Here is a 19,042-nt window from a genome sequence, read left to right on the forward strand (position 1 = left end):
CGATAAACGTTTAATTGTAACTCGATTGTCCGCGCGCTATCGTGTTTTCTATATATTTTATTCTAAGTGCCAATTAAAATAGTTTTGGTGGACAGTGTTTCGAGTGAGAGATTGTTTATAATCTGTATCTTCATGGAATATGGGCATCTGTTTAGATACTGGTAAGTTATAGCCATTAGAACACATGTTTTTCTCATATGGTCACTAAGTTTACCGTTTACAACATGTAGGCATATAAATTCGTATAGATTATGCTAGAAAGGACTGATACAAGCGTAGTACTAACTTTGAACGAGTATACAAGCTTAACAGCTGAAAGCAACCTACTTGGTCAATCGTATTTAACATTTATGTGAGTCCCATGTTGGGCGCCAACACATGCGGTTGCTAACTTTCGCGAACTTGCGAACTTTTTTGCTAAAGCGGATTAACCGGCTTATTGCGGATTTTACCAACAAGATGCCTACAATATAGTATAGTAAAGTATACCTACCGGTCAAAATGATAACCTGCTATTAGTTTTACGATGGTCGGGTAAATATTGACAGAATTGTACTTACCTATACATGTATGTAACGTCTTTGTAGTTGTGTAGGAAAATTTACGTTTTCTCGCTGAAAAAAAAATAGTTTTTCCATAAGTAACTATTTCAGATAAGAACTTTTTCTGGCCTAGTAGGGACCAACGTGACACTTTTCTATTCCGGTGCAAGTTTTAAATGATTAATTAATTTCCGCATAAGCTATGTGAAAAGTATTAGCAAAGCGGATCGAGTATTATAAAGAGTTGCTGTCAAAGTAAAATGTGTAATCACAGTGCATAGACCGCCATCTCTCGATACAAGCTTAAAACTTGAACCTCAGTTTTGACAATTTGGCCCATATAGTTAGCTTGATATGTGTTAATATGTCAAATATTAATATTAGCGCCATCTAGCCGAGCGTTCCCCAAAGGTGTAACGCCATCTAGGCCACCGTACCTTTTTCTCTAGGGCTTTCAGTTTTTGTCTTAGACTTTATCCGTCTATACTGAGTTTCATATGTCTTTGTTATTATGGTAACAAATATTAGGTATGTGGTACAGTCACCGGTATAACTAAGTGATGATTTCTATACCTTGTCACATTAACGTCTTGTTTGAAATGTCGTACGAAATTGTCAAATGATTAAAAGCGACAAGGTACAGAAATCATCACTTATTTATGCCGATGACTGTATGGGTCACATGGTAACAAAATTATTTACAAAGGCGTTTAAATTCAAATCTTTCACTACACGGTTGTATTTTGTACCATTATATATTCTGTGGTTGTATTGTAGAATCCTTCGCTGCGCTCAGGGTATTTTCATATACTTTTTCGTTTCATTTGGGATTTAATGTAGTTATGTATCCGTAAAAGTATGCATAATGTACAGTCAGCCAATCTGAATCCTAGGCCACTGTAGAACCCTTTCGCAGTAAAAGTCAATCTGACTTCTATAGCAAATAAAGCACGGTGTCAATACGACAGGGTCCTAGAGTGGTCTAGGATTCTAATGAGGATTCACACTCAAAGGTTATGACAGATGGCGCCACCCCATTAGTCCATTGCACTGGCATTGCACAGATATATTGCAGAATTTCATACATGAGAGCGAGAAGATGATATGTTTTTTCTCTCACATATGAATGACAGTGACATGCCTAGACACTTTCACAGGCGCCGCCTGGCGGAATAAAATGTCAGTGTGCCTCCTCATTGGTTGACTGTACAAGACTTTCAGCACACCAATGTAATACCGCGGCGTATTGAAACTCGCATACGATTTCTCACAACGTTAAATGGACCCTAGAAAGCGGCGTAGCAAATCATACAACCACGCTACGGCGTAGCTCTCGCAGAATGCTACGGGCGTAGGCCGATACACAGCCTGCTAAGATTGCTCCTAAGGCCCAAGGTCCTACCTGTAGTACTTATTTAGTTCGATTAAGTACTCGTAAATTCGAATCATATTAATTTAAAATAAAGTTGCATTTGTTTTGCTTCTTTCCACTTTCAAAAGAAATAAAAACTGTCATATTCTCTGCACTGTAAGTTAAATTAATGTCAGTGGCAGTATCTTTTTTTATTTGTATTGCTGGGCCTTAGGAGGAAAAGCCTGATAGGAATTTTAAGATATTGCGATATGGATCGGATATGCAAGTGTCAAAAACCAGCCAATTGCGAGTCGGACTCGCCCACCGAGGGTCCCGTACAAACTTTCAATTTTCTCAGATAAGAAAGACTGTATACAGTATGTAATGTACTAATAAGTATTGTTGTGTATAGCGCCATCTCTCGGTGATTCGCCAACTAATTTGCGCGACCTGTATAATATGTTGGTTTTTCAGGGATAATTCTTTATAATGTTAACCGATTTCGGCTGTTTTTAACCCCCGACGCAAAAACGAAGGGGTGTTATAAGTTTGAAGTGTCTGTCTGTCTGTTTGTCTGTACGTGGCATCGTAGCTCCCGAACGGATGAACCGATTTAGATTTAGTTTTTTTTTGTCTGAAAGCTGAGTTAGTCGAGAGTGTTCTTAGCCCTGTTTCATGAAAATCGGTCTACTATGTCGCGGTCGGGGGTTTTTTCAAAATTTTAATTTTGTGGTGGGGAGGGTGGGAAAATTAATTGCATGTAAAAAATACGCAAGTAATTATAACAGGTTAGCACTGATTGACTTGCACGTTATCTATTCGCGGATTAGCAAAGGAAAGTTCTAGTTTACGATTAAAATGTCACTGTCAAAATTATGGTAAGGCTACGATGCATTATGTTAATGTAGTCAGTTTGATACACTCGATATTCATTTACCACGTGCACTACTGCCTCCTAGCCCCGTAGCCGAATGGCATTTCCACGACGCGAAACGAAAACGAAATGCCGCGAAAGGTACTGTGGCTCTGTCGCGCCAATACGCACGAGCGATAGAGATGTCTCGTGTTTCGTTTCGTGAGCGGATGTGCATTCGGCTACGCACGCTGCCGCCGTAGCCGAATAGCAATCGTCGACGCCAAACGCCGCAGAAATGCAGTCTGGCTCTATCGCGCCAATACGCAAGAGCGATAGAGATAGATAGCTACGAAAGAGATATTATCATGAGCGTTTGTGCATTCCGCTACCTACACTGGTTTTTACCCAACTATACACCGTGTTTTTTTCCGTTAAATTCGACACGTTAGGTTAGTAAGTGGTAAGTTGTAAATTCTCAAAAAAAAATCATCGTTTTCATACATAATAAATGAATTAATCAGTGTGAGAGACCCTTAAGGATAACATTCAAATTAGTGTTAAGATATTGACGGCACATGTCAAAACAAATAGCATTAGGAAGTGGTAAAGGCTGTCACACACGTGTTCAGTAATTTATATTGTTATTTTTTAATAACTCGGTAACCGTAAGAATTAAGGCAGTAGTTTCTTAGAGAAATTAATTTTATTTGATCTAAAGAACCTTACCTTAAAGTTAACGGAATTCAATAAAAACAGTGGCGTTTGGCGTCGCAGAAATGCTATTCGGCTACAGGGCCTGGGGTCCGCAATTCCGGAAAAGATAGGTTCTCAAAATATCCGATTTTGTTCTCCAGTTTCGCTAGATCTAAATGCCTTTATCTTTAATTATTTAATTAACGTCACATCAGACTTGCTCGTATACTTTTAGTTCTAATTAAATAATATACAGGATGTAACATTAACGCTGGTGATCCATTTAAGAGCATAACCGGTATCGAATAGCGGTTACGAATACCACTTCCTTTTTTTAAAATAAACACCATGAAAATTAAAGGTACTATAGAAGGTAATGTATAAGCCGTACGATTTATCTTCGGCAATTATGTTACATAGTGTATGTTTGTCAGAGTGAAGTGTTCTCATAAAAAAAAAATCTAAAATTCAAAAAAAAAAAAAAAAAACAGCAAAAAAGTAGGCCACAGGGGCACTTTTACACGTCGCATACATTTTAACATTTATATAAGTCCTCTTCAAGTCGAATTACAACTAAAACTACACATAATATAAGAAAGTACAAACAGACATAAAAATCAAAGTCTAAAATTACTTTAGAGGTACAAATGACTCTAAATGTCACAACTTGACACTTGGTACGGTGGCCAAGATGACGTTACACCTTTGGGGAACGCTCGGCTAGATGGCGCTAATATTAATATTTGACATTTTAACACATATAAAGCTAAAAATATGGGCCAAATTGTCAAAACTGAGGTTCAAAAGTTTTAAGCCAGTGTCGAGAGGCGGCAGTCTATGCACTGTGATTACATATTTTACTTTGACAGTAACGCTAACTCGCAAGTTCAGGATTCTATTTTCGAACCACTCGCTTCGCTCGTGGTTCAACTATAGAATCCTTTCACTTGCTCGTTTTTCAATTCCACACTCGGCGTTAAAATACAACTTTGCCCCCTTGTATAACAAATAACTATTAATATCACGTAAAGTGAATTATATTTAAGTGGACGATATTAATCAAACTCCTTAGCTAAGCAAATACTCGTAATGTTTACATATCGTCTACAATGTTATAAATACCAAAGAGGATTGAGTATTATAGTATCAAAGTAGAACGTGTAATTTCACAGTGCAACCTCAGTTTTGACAATTTGGCCCATATCATTAGCTTTATATGTGTTAAAATGTCAAATATTAATATTAGCGCCATCTAGCCGAGCGTTCCCCAAAGGTGTAACGTCATCTTGGCCACCGTACCAAGTGTCAAGTTGTGACATTTAGAGTCATTTGTACCTCTAAAGTAATTTTAGACTTTGATTTTTATGTCTGTTTGTACTTTCTTATATTATGTGTAGTTTTAGTTGTAATTCGACTTGAAGAGGACTTATATAAATGTTAAAATGTATGCGACGTGTAAAAGTGCCCCTGTGGCCTACTTTTTTGCTGTTTTTTTTTTTTGTTTTTGAATTTTAGATTTTTTTTTTATGAGAACACTTCACTCTGACAAACATACACTATGTAACATAATTGCCGAAGATAAATCGTACGGCTTATACATTACCTTCTATAGTACCTTTAATTTTCATGGTGTTTATTTTAAAAAAAGGAAGTGGTATTCGTAACCGCTATTCGATACCGGTTATGCTCTTAAATGGATCACCAGCGTTAATGTTACATCCTGTATATTATTTAATTAGAACTACAAGTATACGAGCAAGTCTGATGTGACGTTAATTAAATAATTAAAGATAAAGGCATTTAGATCTAGCGAAACTGGAGAACAAAATCGGATATTTTGAGAACCTATCTTTTTCGGAATTGCGGACCCCAGGCCCTGTAGCCGAATAGCATTTCTGCGACGCCAAACGCCACTGTTTTTATTGAATTCCGTTAACTTTAAGGTAAGGTTCTTTAGATCAAATAAAATTAATTTCTCTAAGAAACTACTGCCTTAATTCTTACGGTTACCGAGTTATTAAAAAATAACAATATAAATTACTGAACACGTGTGTGACAGCCTTTACCACTTCCTAATGCTATTTGTTTTGACATGTGCCGTCAATATCTTAACACTAATTTGAATGTTATCCTTAAGGGTCTCTCACACTGATTAATTCATTTATTATGTATGAAAACGATGAATTTTTTTTTGAGAATTTACAACTTACCACTTACTAACCTAACGTGTCGAATTTAACGGAAAAAAAAACACGGTGTATAGTTGGGTAAAAACCAGTGTAGGTAGCGGAATGCACAAACGCTCATGATAATATCTCTTTCGTAGCTATCTATCTCTATCGCTCTTGCGTATTGGCGCGATAGAGCCAGACTGCATTTCTGCGGCGTTTGGCGTCGACGATTGCTATTCGGCTACGGCGGCAGCGTGCGTAGCCGAATGCACATCCGCTCACGAAACGAAACACGAGACATCTCTATCGCTCGTGCGTATTGGCGCGACAGAGCCACAGTACCTTTCGCGGCATTTCGTTTTCGTTTCGCGTCGTGGAAATGCCATTCGGCTACGGGGCTAGGAGGCAGTAGTGCACGTGGTAAATGAATATCGAGTGTATCAAACTGACTACATTAACATAATGCATCGTAGCCTTACCATAATTTTGACAGTGACATTTTAATCGTAAACTAGAACTTTCCTTTGATAATCCGCGAATAGATAACGTGCAAGTCAATCAGTGCTAACCTGTTATAATTACTTGCGTATTTTTTACATGCAATTAATTTTCCCACCCTCCCCACCACAAAATTAAAATTTTGAAAAAACCCCCGACCGCGACATAGTAGACCGATTTTCATGAAACAGGGCTAAGAACACTCTCGACTAACTCAGCTTTGTAGACGATATGTAAACATTACGAGTATTTGCTTAGCTAAGGAGTTTGATTAATATCGTCCACTTAAATATAATTCACTTTACGTGATATTAATAGTTATTTGTTATACAAGGGGGCAAAGTTGTATTTTAACGCCGAGTGTGGAATTGAAAAACGAGCAAGTGAAAGGATTCTATAGTTGAACCACGAGCGAAGCGAGTGGTTCGAAAATAGAATCCTGAACTTGCGAGTTTTTTAACACACGAGAAGTAAAATACATTTGCACCCGAGTGTAACACAAAACTTTTCCCCTCACTATAGCGAGGAAACTACAACGCAAAAAAATGCGTTTATCGCTGCTTCCAGTAGTTCCACAGGTGGTAAATCATATTTATTACTAGATTCACCTACTTTTATTTTAAAGCAGTTAATTTGACTTTATTCAAGGTCAAATTACTTTACCCACTAGTGGATAAAATGCGTTTTTACCCGCTGGTATTAAAGGACAAAACACGTGTTTCCGAGCTAGTGAGGGGAAAACAGATATAAAGGTCAATGTCAAATGGCGCTCTTCTGAGTTTTTTAACGAGAATTATATACCGGGTGTCCCAAAAACAAACGTCAAATCGAAAAGGACATCGCATTTTCGTCATGGTTTCTGAGATATTGGCACTTTTTACTTGTTTTTTTTTTATGTTGCCTACTAGACCGTACCATGACCGTGCTATCCTGCACGTAATATTACGCGATACAGTCTACCTTGCCCACTGAACGTGTCGATGGCGTTTGATACCCGTTTGAACCCTGTATGCAACGCGTTTGATACCCGTTTGAACCCCGTATGCAACGCGTTTGATACCCGTTTGAACCCCGTATGCAACGCGTTTGATACCCGTTTGAACCCAGTGTGCAACGCGTTTGATACCCGTTTGAACCCCGTATGCAACGCGTTTGATACCCGTTTGAACCCCGTCCCGTATGCAACACGTTTGATACCCGTTTGAAACCCGTGTGCAACGCGTTTGATACCCGTTTGAACCCCGTATGTAACGCGTTTGAACCCTGTATGCAACGCGTTTGATACCCGTTTGAACCCTGTATGCAACGCGTTTGAACCCCGTATGCAACGCGTTTGATACCCGTTTGAACCCTGTATGCAACGCGTTTGATACCCGTTTCAACCCGTTAACAAATTTTTCTCTTAATTTCTATTCTTATGCCATCCGACATCTGAAAATACTCTTTAGGGCCACTTGCACCACCCGCTTAACTCAAGGTTAGTGGGCTGTCAACTGTCAAATTCTATATAAAATGGCTATATAAAATTTTCAGTGGTGCAAGTGACCCTTAGTGCGTTTTCACATTATCCGATCCAATATCCAGTACATTGCAAGCGCCATCTTGAATTTTTCCCAAAATCCTTTCGACATCCGATATCGGATCGGATAATGTGAAAACGCACTTAGGGCCGCTTGCTTGATATCAAATTTGGCACATATTTTCCTTACAAGGTGTAGAGGAGCACTAAGAAAGGATTTTTCAAAATTCACTTCCTAAGGGGTTGAAATGGGGGAGGCAAAGTTTGTATGGAAAAACAGGATTACGCACGCGGGCGAAGCCGCGGTAAAAAGCTAGTTCCATATAAATTGGTGGTGCAAGTGACCCTTAGGGTTTATACAGTGGACAACTTCTTACTAACCTTAATTTCCAGAACAAAACAATGAAGAGGTGGAGACAACAGGCGCGAATACGCGGCGCGAGAGCACCTGGGCGGGCCGCGCCACTCCCCCCGCTGCCGCATTCCCCATGCAGAACTCTAGTCACGTCAAGTTCGAGCCCCCGGCCGTCCCTGTCATATTCATACTGGGTAAGCAGGACATGCACCTTGCATTGATACTCGTGAGATCTTCCTATTTTACCTACGATATTTTAAGAACCACATCGGCAGCCTTCCCCATGCAGAACCCTAGTCACGTCAAGTTCGAGCCCCCTGCCGTCCCTGTCATATTCATACTGCGTGAGTAGGACAAATACATGCACCTTGCATTGATACTCGTGAGATCTTCTTATTTTACCTACGATATTTTAAGAAGCACATCGGCAGCCTTCCCCATGCAGAACTCTAGTCACGTCAAGTTCGAGCCCCCTGCCGTCCCTGTCATATTCATACTGGGTAAGTAGGACAAATACATGCACCTTGCATTGATACTCGTGAGATGTTCTTATTTTACCTACGATATTTTAAGAACCACATTGGCAGCCTTCCCCATGCAGAACTCAAGCCACGTCAAGTTCGAGCCCCTGGCCGTCCCTGTCATATTCATACTGGGTGAGTAAGACAGGAGACACACCCTCTACTCATGTGAAGTTCAACGCAAAGACAGCACGAGACGCACCATTCCGCCCACGGAAACTTTCTCATGCAGAACATGTCAAGTTCGAGCCGCTGGCCGTCGCTGTCATATTCAGACTGGGTGAGTGAGACAGGAGATACACCCTCTAGTTATGTTAAGTTCAACGCAAATAAGCCCGAGATGCACCACTCCGTCCGCCGAAACTTTTCCCTTGGAGAACTCCAGCCACGTCAAATTCGAGGCCCCGGTCGTCTCTGTCATATTCATATTGGGTGAGTGGGATAAATACATGCCTTCATAACTTATGAATCATACCGTCCAACCAACACCTTGAGAACAGCACAAAAAGTACATCATCATCATCTTCCTTGCGTTATCCCGGCATTCGCCACTGCTTATGGGAGCCCGGGGTCCACTGTGGCCACTAATACTAAGATTTGGATCAGCACTAAGTCATCATCATCAGAAGTAAGTATCTTTTTTAAACTACCCGCAAAGTTGGCTAGCAATATGACCCGGACAACCACCGCAGACTGCTTATTTGTCGATTGTCTGCAGAGTAGATAATATGGCTGATCGCGCTCAATTCGGCCTTAAGGAATTGAGCGCGATCAGCCATATTATCTACTCTGCAGACAATTCGCGCTCAATTCCTTAAGGCCCACTTGCACCAACCACTTAACTCAGGGTTAGTGGGCTGTCATCTGTTAACCCTCCATTTTCGTTGGTGCAAGTGGCCCTAAGAAGAGTCTTAAGATAGTTTTTATTTAAATTCATTAAATTTTTCTAGCACGGCTCTTGTCGGTGCATCTGGATAAAGTTGCCTTTACTTCGTGGATCTATTAGTGTACTACGAGACGACCCCTTAAGGAGCATTCCTTTTCTTTTGTTTTCTCTTGGCCACAGACCAGCCAAAGGCAAAGACGTGGCCTACGATGGAGTGACATCGCCCAGATGATGCATGTTCACCCTTGATTTGAAGGTTGCCGGGTTATATGAGCTCGGCAATATAGCCGGCGGCAAGGAATTCGACACCTTGGCAGTGCTTAAGAAAAGAAGAAGCAAAGCGCTTCGTGCGAAGTCGCGGAATATCTACCAAGTAAGGATGGAAACCGGTCGTGTGTCTAAGAGTCTTGGCCCCTACAACTCGTTCTTGGGTTTCTCTTTCCTTTCCGTCCATTTATTTTCTCTTCTTTGAAGTCTCTGATGTTTTCCCGTACACAAGATACGGTCTACCTTGTCCACTAAACGTGTCGACGGCGTTTGATACCCGTTTGAACCCCGTATGCAACGCGTTTGATACCCGTTTTAACCCGTTAACAAGCTTTTCTCTTAATTTCTCTTAGTCTTTGATGACGTGGTCCTATCGTAACATTTTTTTTCCCGTACACAAGATAAATGTTGTTTTTTTTGGCAGGCGGGCCAGGCAGCGGAAAGGTGACACACTGCGATAACCTGATGCAGGAGAGACGTGGCCTCGTGCACGTCAACATGACAGATCTTCTGCAACAGTATGCCATCGGGAATGGTAAGTAATATCAAAGATGATCCAGTAATATAGAGAGTTACTGTCAAAGTAAAATATGTAATCACAGTGCATAGACTGCCGCCTCTCGACACTGGCTTAAAACTTTTGAACCTCAGTTTTGACAATTTGGCCCATATTTTTAGCTTGATATGTGTTAAAATGTCAAATATTAATTATTAGCGCCATCTAGCCCACCGTACCCATAACCATATAGAAATAAGAATATTAATAAGAATATAATATAGAAATAAGAATATTTCTATATGGTTCTGAGGTACGTTTTTTTCTTAGACTGTAGCTGTCTATACGGATTTACAATAATATATGTCTATCACACAACAATATGTTTACAATAATATGTGTATATATGTCTTTGGTGACAGCGAATTGGCGAAATTCAGTGTCGATCACACAGCACTACGCAAGTACGCAATCGAAAGTTGATTGATTCGGCTTTTAGAATTTGTAGTTTTTTTTTTTGCTACTCGTACTCTGTGACTTTTCATCTCGTGGGTAAGATGACCTGCCTCATCTGTAGAATTAGTAACTTTACTAAGATTGTAATATCTTGTAAATTTTATTTTCGAAAAACGTACAAATTGTTTAAAATAAACAACATTACCTATGTATAATCGATGGAAAAAAATGTAAAATATTTCATGAAGTATTTAGTAAATCTTTCAGAAAAAGTCTATGCGTAAACTGTGACCTCCAAATGAGATAACTTTCGAGCCATAATATGCTGTGATGACTAGTGATTCAAAAGTTTGTGTTCGTTTCTTACCCGAAGCGGTAAGATAAACTTTATAGTGTTTTTTATTTAATAAAAAAAAATATAATACCTAATATCCCTTGGAGATCTTGATAAAGAATCGTTTACAAATAAACCATCTACAACTGTCCTCACTCTAGACTGTCGATCGATCTAAATGCTAAGTGAGCAATTTCCAACTCTAATACAATGACATAAAATCCACTAATCGCTACTTAGTACATAATTCAGCATAAACACAGCAATTGCCATTAAACTGTTTGCCTCTTGGCAATTTCTTGCCTTTGTGGGTTTATGTGAAATTACCTTCATTTATGTGACCTTGGTGCCTTCAAGTATTGTCTATGCCTACCGTCTAGGTCAAGTACAAAAAAAAATAATGCGTGAAGTCCCTCGCGCTGAAGAAGTGAAACTTCGTAATGTGGAAATGAAAATAAATAATATAATTTGAGCACCTACCACATTGATTTTATCGTGAATTCCATGGGCAGATTGGGCACGGCAAATTAATGGTTCACGCCCAGAGGTCTAAAAATGGCTAAACCCACTATACTGATTTACTAATTTGCATTTGTCTTGTTACTTTTTAACCGACTTCAAAAAACGCGGAGGCCCTCAATTCGATTGAATTGGGCCAGCCTGCGTAAGGTTGGGTGGGGCAATCCAGGCAATAGTAAGACGAGGAACGGGGCTGGTACCCACCGACTACAAAAATAATTGATTATGATTAGTTTATAATTTGGATTTTTGGATTATTGCGATCCGATAAGAAATCTGATCTCAAAGGTTTAGGTAGGAAATCTAATCATCATATTATTTAAATGCAAAATATTTTTTTGCTTTTTTGTTTCTCCGTGTTTTCCAACGCGCTTATTTTTTGAAGGCAGTTTTTTTTAAACGCTTTTTTTAAGCGAATAAATTAGCTTGCTGTAATTGTTAAACGGTTTTTTTTTTGGTGAAATTATACTGCTTTTCAACTTTATTTAATTACTTAATATGGCATAATACATATATTTTACTAATAAAAAATAGGGTTAGGTAGGTATATTTTTTTTTCTATAACATCTTGAAGTCCCGTTATAGCAGGGATTAGGCACAGAAAGGACCTAAGGACCCTCGTTCTATGCGAAAGATACCAGTATTATGACCTTGACCGTGAAGAAAAAACTAGTCAAATTAAACATTCGAGTAGCACACGTCTGTCCATAGCGCTCAAAGCAAATCAATATCGCCGCGTACTAATAGTCATTTTATTAATTTGGATAGACACTCGTTTGACCACGTTTCGTGAATTTCTTTACATCCAGGAACTAAAGCCTGACAAGGGTGAATCAACTTTTTCTTGCCTGTTATTTTTATGCAAAACTAGCTTTTGCCCGCGGCTTCGCTCGCGTTAGAAAGAGACAAAAAGTAGCCTATGTCACCCTCCCTCCTTCAACTATCTCCACTTAAATCACGTCAATTCGTCGTTGCGTTTTGCCGTGAAAGACGGACAAACAAACAGACACACACCCATTTTCCCATTTATAATATTAGTATGGATTATGCTACTTAAATTATGCACACATGCATTTTTCTGGTGTTAACAAAGCCCTTTCCTTAATTTGCCACCTACAAACATGCATGCTTGCATAATTTCAGTAGCATAATTTTGAATTAAACCAGCGTGACTCAGGGGACCGTAACCATGGCAATAACAGGCAATAAAAAGTTGATACACCCATGAGCATTGTCAAGAGGGCGCTGTTAAGACGATACGATACAGGTCAATTCTCCATACAAACGCTCTCGACTATTTCCTCCCTGGTTTTTGAAAATAGAACAATGATTTTTTCAACACAGATTATTATTATTTTTATCGGTGTTGGGCCGTTTTTTTGCTATTTTTATTTTAAAAGACGCTAGAGCCAAACAAAAATTTCTAAAAACGGCCTTTTTCAATATGGCTCAAAAAAAGGTGTGATACTCAAGATCGGTAACAATTAGCCAAAAAAATGTAAACAGACCGACACAGATTATTTCATTTTTATTCAGGTTCTTAAATTTCGTTCCGTTTGAGTAAGTTTTGAAGGAGGAAACAGTCGTGAGCGGACCCCGATTTTAAAGATTTTTTTCGCAATATTTTTTAACTGAATTGTTCTTAAATGGACATATTTTTTTCGATAAATCTAGTTATTACACTAGTATATTTAACTAAAATTCCCAAATTGAAAGGGGGCTCCTTTCTATTTTAGCATTTTTGCTTCCGTAGCGTTTTAATCTCATGTAGTGGTGACAATTCAATATACCTTGAAATATTTTTATATTAAAGGAATTGAGCTACGGAAGCCGCGGTTGTTTTCAATTGGTTAAGAGCCTTGCACGGATTGCAAATGATGCGGGTTCAAGTCCCGCCGGAAGCGTAAATTTTTCCATTTTTTCCTTTAATATAAAAATGCTTAGAATCGTTAGCAGACGTTTCTGCTTGTTAAAAATAAAATACCTTGAAATCTTGAAATTCTGCAACATGCGCGTAGTTCAATAGAAAGCCTCCCGTATTATTTCGTGATAAGTATATCTCACCTCTCAAGAACAAGAAAAACTTATTCCATGTTGACGACCGGTCTGTCTCAGCTCTGGCTCAGTCGGTAGTGACCCTGCCTGCTAAGCCGCGGCCCTGGGTTCGAATCCCGGTAAAGGCATTTATTTGTGTGATGAGCACAGATATTTATTCCTGAGTCATGGATGTTTTCTATGTATATAAGTACGTATTTATCTATTTAAGTGTGTATATCGTCGCTTAGCACCCATAGTACAAGCTTTGCTTAGTTTGGGGCTAGGTTGATCTGTGTAAAGTGTCCTCAATAGGGATGTACCGATACCGACTAGTCGGGAAAGCCAACTATCCGGCCACATTTGTAGTCGGCGAATAGTCGGCAAAACAGGCCGATTAGTCGGCATTTTATAAGTCATAGAAAATAGTACAAAAGTAAATGAACAGCTGATATAATTGTATTATGTACCGATTCGTTATACCTTGGTTAGATAAAATAACAAATATCTGTGATCATCACAAAAATAAATGTCCTACCTAGGGCTACCGGGTGTCATAGGCAGGATCACTAACCTACCCACTAAGCCAAACCGGTTGTTAAAAATAGGAAAATGTATAAATATTCTCATAGACCTTTGAAAAATTGAACTTGTGAAAAAATTTAAAGCCCGAACGAAGGACCAAAAATGTAATTCTAAAATTCTGATGAATTTAGTCGAAAATTATGCTCAGGCCGATTAGTCGGCCGACTAATCGGCCACCCAAGCGCGACAAGTCGGTAGTCGGCCTTGTCGGTCAAATCAATAGTCGGTACATCCCTAGTCCCCAATATTTATTTATTTTATTTATGTTACCATACCTAACATTGTGTTGAAATAGATGGCGCGTCTAGGCCGGGGCACTAGTGCCTCCAGATATGAAATGTCGGTAGTCTCACTAATAATTTAATGAAGTTATCGCTTACACACAATCGCCAGGCGATTTCAGTCGGCTTTTTCACAGAGAAATGATTATGAACGAAAAAGGCAATAAGATCTGACGTTTACTACAATGTGGCACGAAAGTTAGGTACTTATCAACCCAGAAATAGGCAAATAGGCAATGAGTGTGTCTGTGATGAAATAACCTACAGGAACATAGGTATAACCATAACTACAATTTATACATGTTACTAATATTATAAATGGGAAAGTGTGTGTGTCTCTTTGTTTGTTCGTCTACGGCAAAACGGAGCTACGAATTGTCTTGTCATGCTTTTGGAGATAGTTGAAGGGTGTCTTTCTAACCCCTCACTTCTCTAAAATGGGGGTGGAGCATGCCGCAGTTTTCGAATTTAACACAGGCGAAGCCGCGGGCAAAAGCTAGTATTAAATAAATCCTACAGAAAATTTTAATTCACGAGTACAACAGATAGTCATAAATGTTTGCCTCACTTCCACAATCGATCTACTAGTTCCAAAGTTTATTTTGGACCACTAAAATAATAAGTAATAGACTGTCCACCACTTATCGATAACAGTTGGTCACCCTAACCGCGGGAACGGACACGTGGAGTACATTTCAAAATAGTCAAGGCTATAAAAACATTAATTGTTTTAGTTTAACAATTTCCCTGAATGACATCCTTAAACCGTGTTGCTTTGTTTTCTAATATGCTTATTTATGTTATAACCAGTAATTGTGAAATAATTATGGACATTGGGAATGAGTTAATAGTTATTTAGGCATAATGAGACGCATTAAAACTCGCTTTTGGTTCGTTTCATATAACAACTCTCATGTTTTATGATACCAAAGACATATATAACTCCTTATAGACCGATAAAGTCTAAGAAAAAAACGTACCTCAGTACCATACAGTAAAAGGTACGGTGGGCTAGATGGCATTACACCTTTGGGGTACGCTCAGCTAGATGGCGCTAACATTAATATTTGACATTTTAACACATATAAAGCTAAGAATATGGCCCAAATTGTCAAAACTGATGTTCAAAAGTTTTAAGTCTGTGTCAAGAGATGGCAGTCTATGCACTGTGAATACACATTTTACTTTGACAGTAACTCTCTTTAATACTCGATCCTCTTTGATGATACGAACCAGAGGCGAGTTCCATAATAAGATAAAGCGAGTGTTTTAATGCCTAAAATAATGTAGTTTATTACTTCATAGTATTATTTATAAAAGTAAAGTAAAATAATGTTATCCGCAATCCCTGTACATATACTTATTACTTATCTCTTTATATGATATTTTCATTTGAAAGATGCGTTTTTTTTAAGATGCGTTTAGCTCAGGCCGCCTATATAATGTTATTTATATCATGGCGCTGACCTGATGATGAGAACAAGATACACTTTTTGATAACTGCAGGGTTAGCACATGATTGGCTCGAGATTATATCGCCGAGAACCGTGACATAGACCAGCACGGGAAGCATGGTCGCGCGATAGACGATAAAATATCAGGCCGTCCCTATCGCGCTATTAGTAAGTGCGGTAGGGACGGTCTGATATTTTATCATCTATCGCGCGACCATGCTTCCCGTGCAGGGTGCGTAGCCAAATGGCACTAACGCTCACGAAACGCTCACGAAACGAAACGCTAGTAGATATCTATCTCTATCGCTCGTGCGTATTGGCGCGACAGAGCCGGACTAACTGGCGCGGCGTTTCGTTTTCGTTTGGCGTCGGAGAAATGCCATTCGGCTACGCACACAGTCCTCCTTATGTCATTATTACAATGAGGAGGCACACTCAAAGGTTATGACAGATGGCGCCACCCTATTAGTCCATTGCACAGATAAAGAATTTCTTACGCAAGAGCGAGAAGATAGTATTTTTTCTCTCTTACACATATGAATGACAGTGAAATGCCTGGTCACTTGCACAAGCGCCGCCTGGCGGGATAAAATGCCAGTGTGCCTCCTCATTAGAAAAAAATATATATGATCTATGTCGCGGCGAGATAGACATGTGCTAGCCCTGCTGGATATATCCATAAGAGCGGCATAATCGCCTACTTTACTAACTTATTTTTCCCCTCACTAGCTCGGAAACACGTGTTTTGTCCTTTAATACCAGCGGGTAAAAACGCATTTTATCCACTAGTGGGTAAAGTAATTTGACCTCGAATAAAGTCAAATTAACTGCTTTAAAATTGATAAAAGTAGGTGAATCTAGTAATAAAACTAATAAAGATGATTTACCACCTGTGGAACTACTGGAAGCAGTGATAAACGCATTTTTTGCGTTGTAGTTTCCTCGCTATAGTGAGGGGAAAAGTTTTGTGTTACACTCGGGTGCAAATGTATTTTACTTCTCGTGTGTTAAAAAACTCGCAAGTTCAGGATTCTATTCTCGAACCACTCGCTTCGCTCGTGGTTCAACTATAGAATCCTTTCACTTGCTCGTTTTTCAATTCCACACTCGGCGTTAAAATACAACTTTGCCCCCTTGTATAACAAATAACTATTAACCATAACCCTTGTTGCAGATATGCAAGATTTCGGCACACTATCGAGCAAGACTGTGACCGAAGTGTTAATGTTGGAGATGAAGATGGCGCCCACAGCCAAGACTTACCTGGTCTCCGGGTACCCGAGATCTATGAGGGACGTCGCTGAATACTCTGATAAGGTAACAAGCAAGGATGATTTCTATAGGATTGACAGTCTTCATATTTACTAAGAATCGTACCTCAATTTTTAGCGCCACCTATTGAATACTACTGATGATGCCTACAATTTTATTTTTTTTTCAAAATATGTAGGTATTGGCGTTAAATCGTGATATTAAAATAAAGAAATATGACATTTGTTCTTATCTTATACTTTTAAACGAGCAATTCTTGTATATTTATTTATTTATTTATTTATTTATTTATATATATATTTATTTACACTGACGATCTCGGAAACCGCTCTAACGATTTCGCAGAAATTTGTTATGTGGGGGTTTTTGGGGGTGAAAAATCGGTCTAACTTATCCTTAGGTCCCGGAAAACGCGAATTTTCGAGTTTTCATGCGTTTTTCTTCGCGCGCCATCTCGTGTGCAGTAGTTGTACTGTTAAGACAGAATTCTTTCGGTCGATGTAAGTACTATTTATTGCAAACACTAGATGGCGACACAGGTCAAGGCTAAAACGAATAGAAAATACACTATTTGAGTTTTTGTGGCGAAATGCGCGCCATCTCGTGTGGAGTAGTTGTGTTGTTAAGGCTGAGAATTCTTTCGCTCAATGTAGGTACTATTCATTTTTTAACTAGATGGCGACACATGTCAAGGATACGAAACAGAACCGAGCGAAGCTCGGTTGCCCAGATATTAAAAAATTAAAACACGCAAGAAATTTGGGGAAAAAAATTATTTTGCCACTTCCAGGCCGCGAAACAGCGCCATCTATTTTTATCCCTAAAAGACCCATAAGTACATTTCAGAGGTACCTACACTTTTTTGTATGGGCTATAGTTTTTCTGTCTGTCAGTCCCGGTATATATCGTCCTTGGTAACAAGTATAGTACCTAGTAGTAAGTAGTAGACGGTCAACTTAATCTTGGTGGCACTATAAGTGTCATAGGTCAGAAATACTCAAAACTGACAAGCATGTACTTATGAACATGTATGTGAGCGATTTGCTTCTCCTTTTCTTATGCGCACTGCCGGCGGCTATATTTCCCAGCTCATATAACCCGGCAACCTTCAAATCAAGAGTGAACAGGCATCTTCTGAGCGAGCTCACTCTATCGTAGGCCAGTAAGCCCATTTATAATAAAAAAAAATGCGGAACGTTATGAAAGTGTGTGAAGCGAAAGTGGTTTGTCAGGATAGTAGCAAATGGAAATCCGTGATCTCTGCCTACCCCTGAAAAACAGGCGAGGGTATGTATGTATTTATTTAGCATTATTAAATAGGATATTGTTTTTAAATACACGGTAGGAATGGGTGACCTGACAAATTATAACAGCATTTTTCTGATCCCATTTTAAAACTAAAATGTCATATAAACTTTTCTGGATTTCGCCTTGTTTCAGAGTTATTTATCAATTTACAAAGAATAGTTTTTTTATTGTTACTCAGTACAAAAAGCCTTATTTCTCAAACATGCAATGAAATATTGTCTTTACGTTCCTTAAAATGGGCTGGGAAGTATCGCTTTTTGGGCGCAACAACTCGAGAGGACTGTAAAGGGATTTCATATTATTTTTTAGGCCTAGGCCTGCAAAGTAACTTTTTTTTATAAAATATTGTCCTTTAGAGCATTTTTTTTATTTCATTGTATGTTTGAGAAAAGCACTATACATGCCTCGGCGTGAAAACGGATTCCCGGCCTCGTATCCCTATCCGGTATATACCCACTTGGCCGGAAATCCTCATTTTCCCGGCCTCTGATGTAATGTACTATTAATGGCGTATTATTGAGAATAATCTCACAATCTTCATTTTAGATGCCGGAAAATGACAAGTACCTAAAACCTTTCGAAAATGAGGTTTTCAGTAAAAAAAAGTTATAACTCATGTTAAGTTCCATTTTTAGGGTTCC

The 19,042-nt window shown here is 39.0% G+C and overlaps 1 protein-coding gene across 1 annotated transcript in view; it reads left to right on the forward strand.

The window, feature by feature from the left end:
• Positions 1–42: 42 nt before the first annotated feature.
• Positions 43–19,042, forward strand: part of LOC125227446 (adenylate kinase isoenzyme 5) — a 55,256-nt gene continuing 36,256 nt past the window's right edge. Inside the window, exons 1-4 of the mRNA XM_048131765.1 lie at positions 43–161; positions 8,027–8,182; positions 10,087–10,197; positions 16,996–17,138. Coding sequence (XP_047987722.1) covers positions 140–161; positions 8,027–8,182; positions 10,087–10,197; positions 16,996–17,138 — 432 coding nt within the window. The 5' untranslated portion in view covers positions 43–139. The remainder of the gene's footprint in view (positions 162–8,026; positions 8,183–10,086; positions 10,198–16,995; positions 17,139–19,042) is intronic.

The sequence above is a fragment of the Leguminivora glycinivorella genome, chromosome 6 (genome assembly GCF_023078275.1).
Source record: "Leguminivora glycinivorella isolate SPB_JAAS2020 chromosome 6, LegGlyc_1.1, whole genome shotgun sequence".
NCBI classification, from domain to species: Eukaryota; Metazoa; Arthropoda; class Insecta; order Lepidoptera; family Tortricidae; genus Leguminivora; species Leguminivora glycinivorella.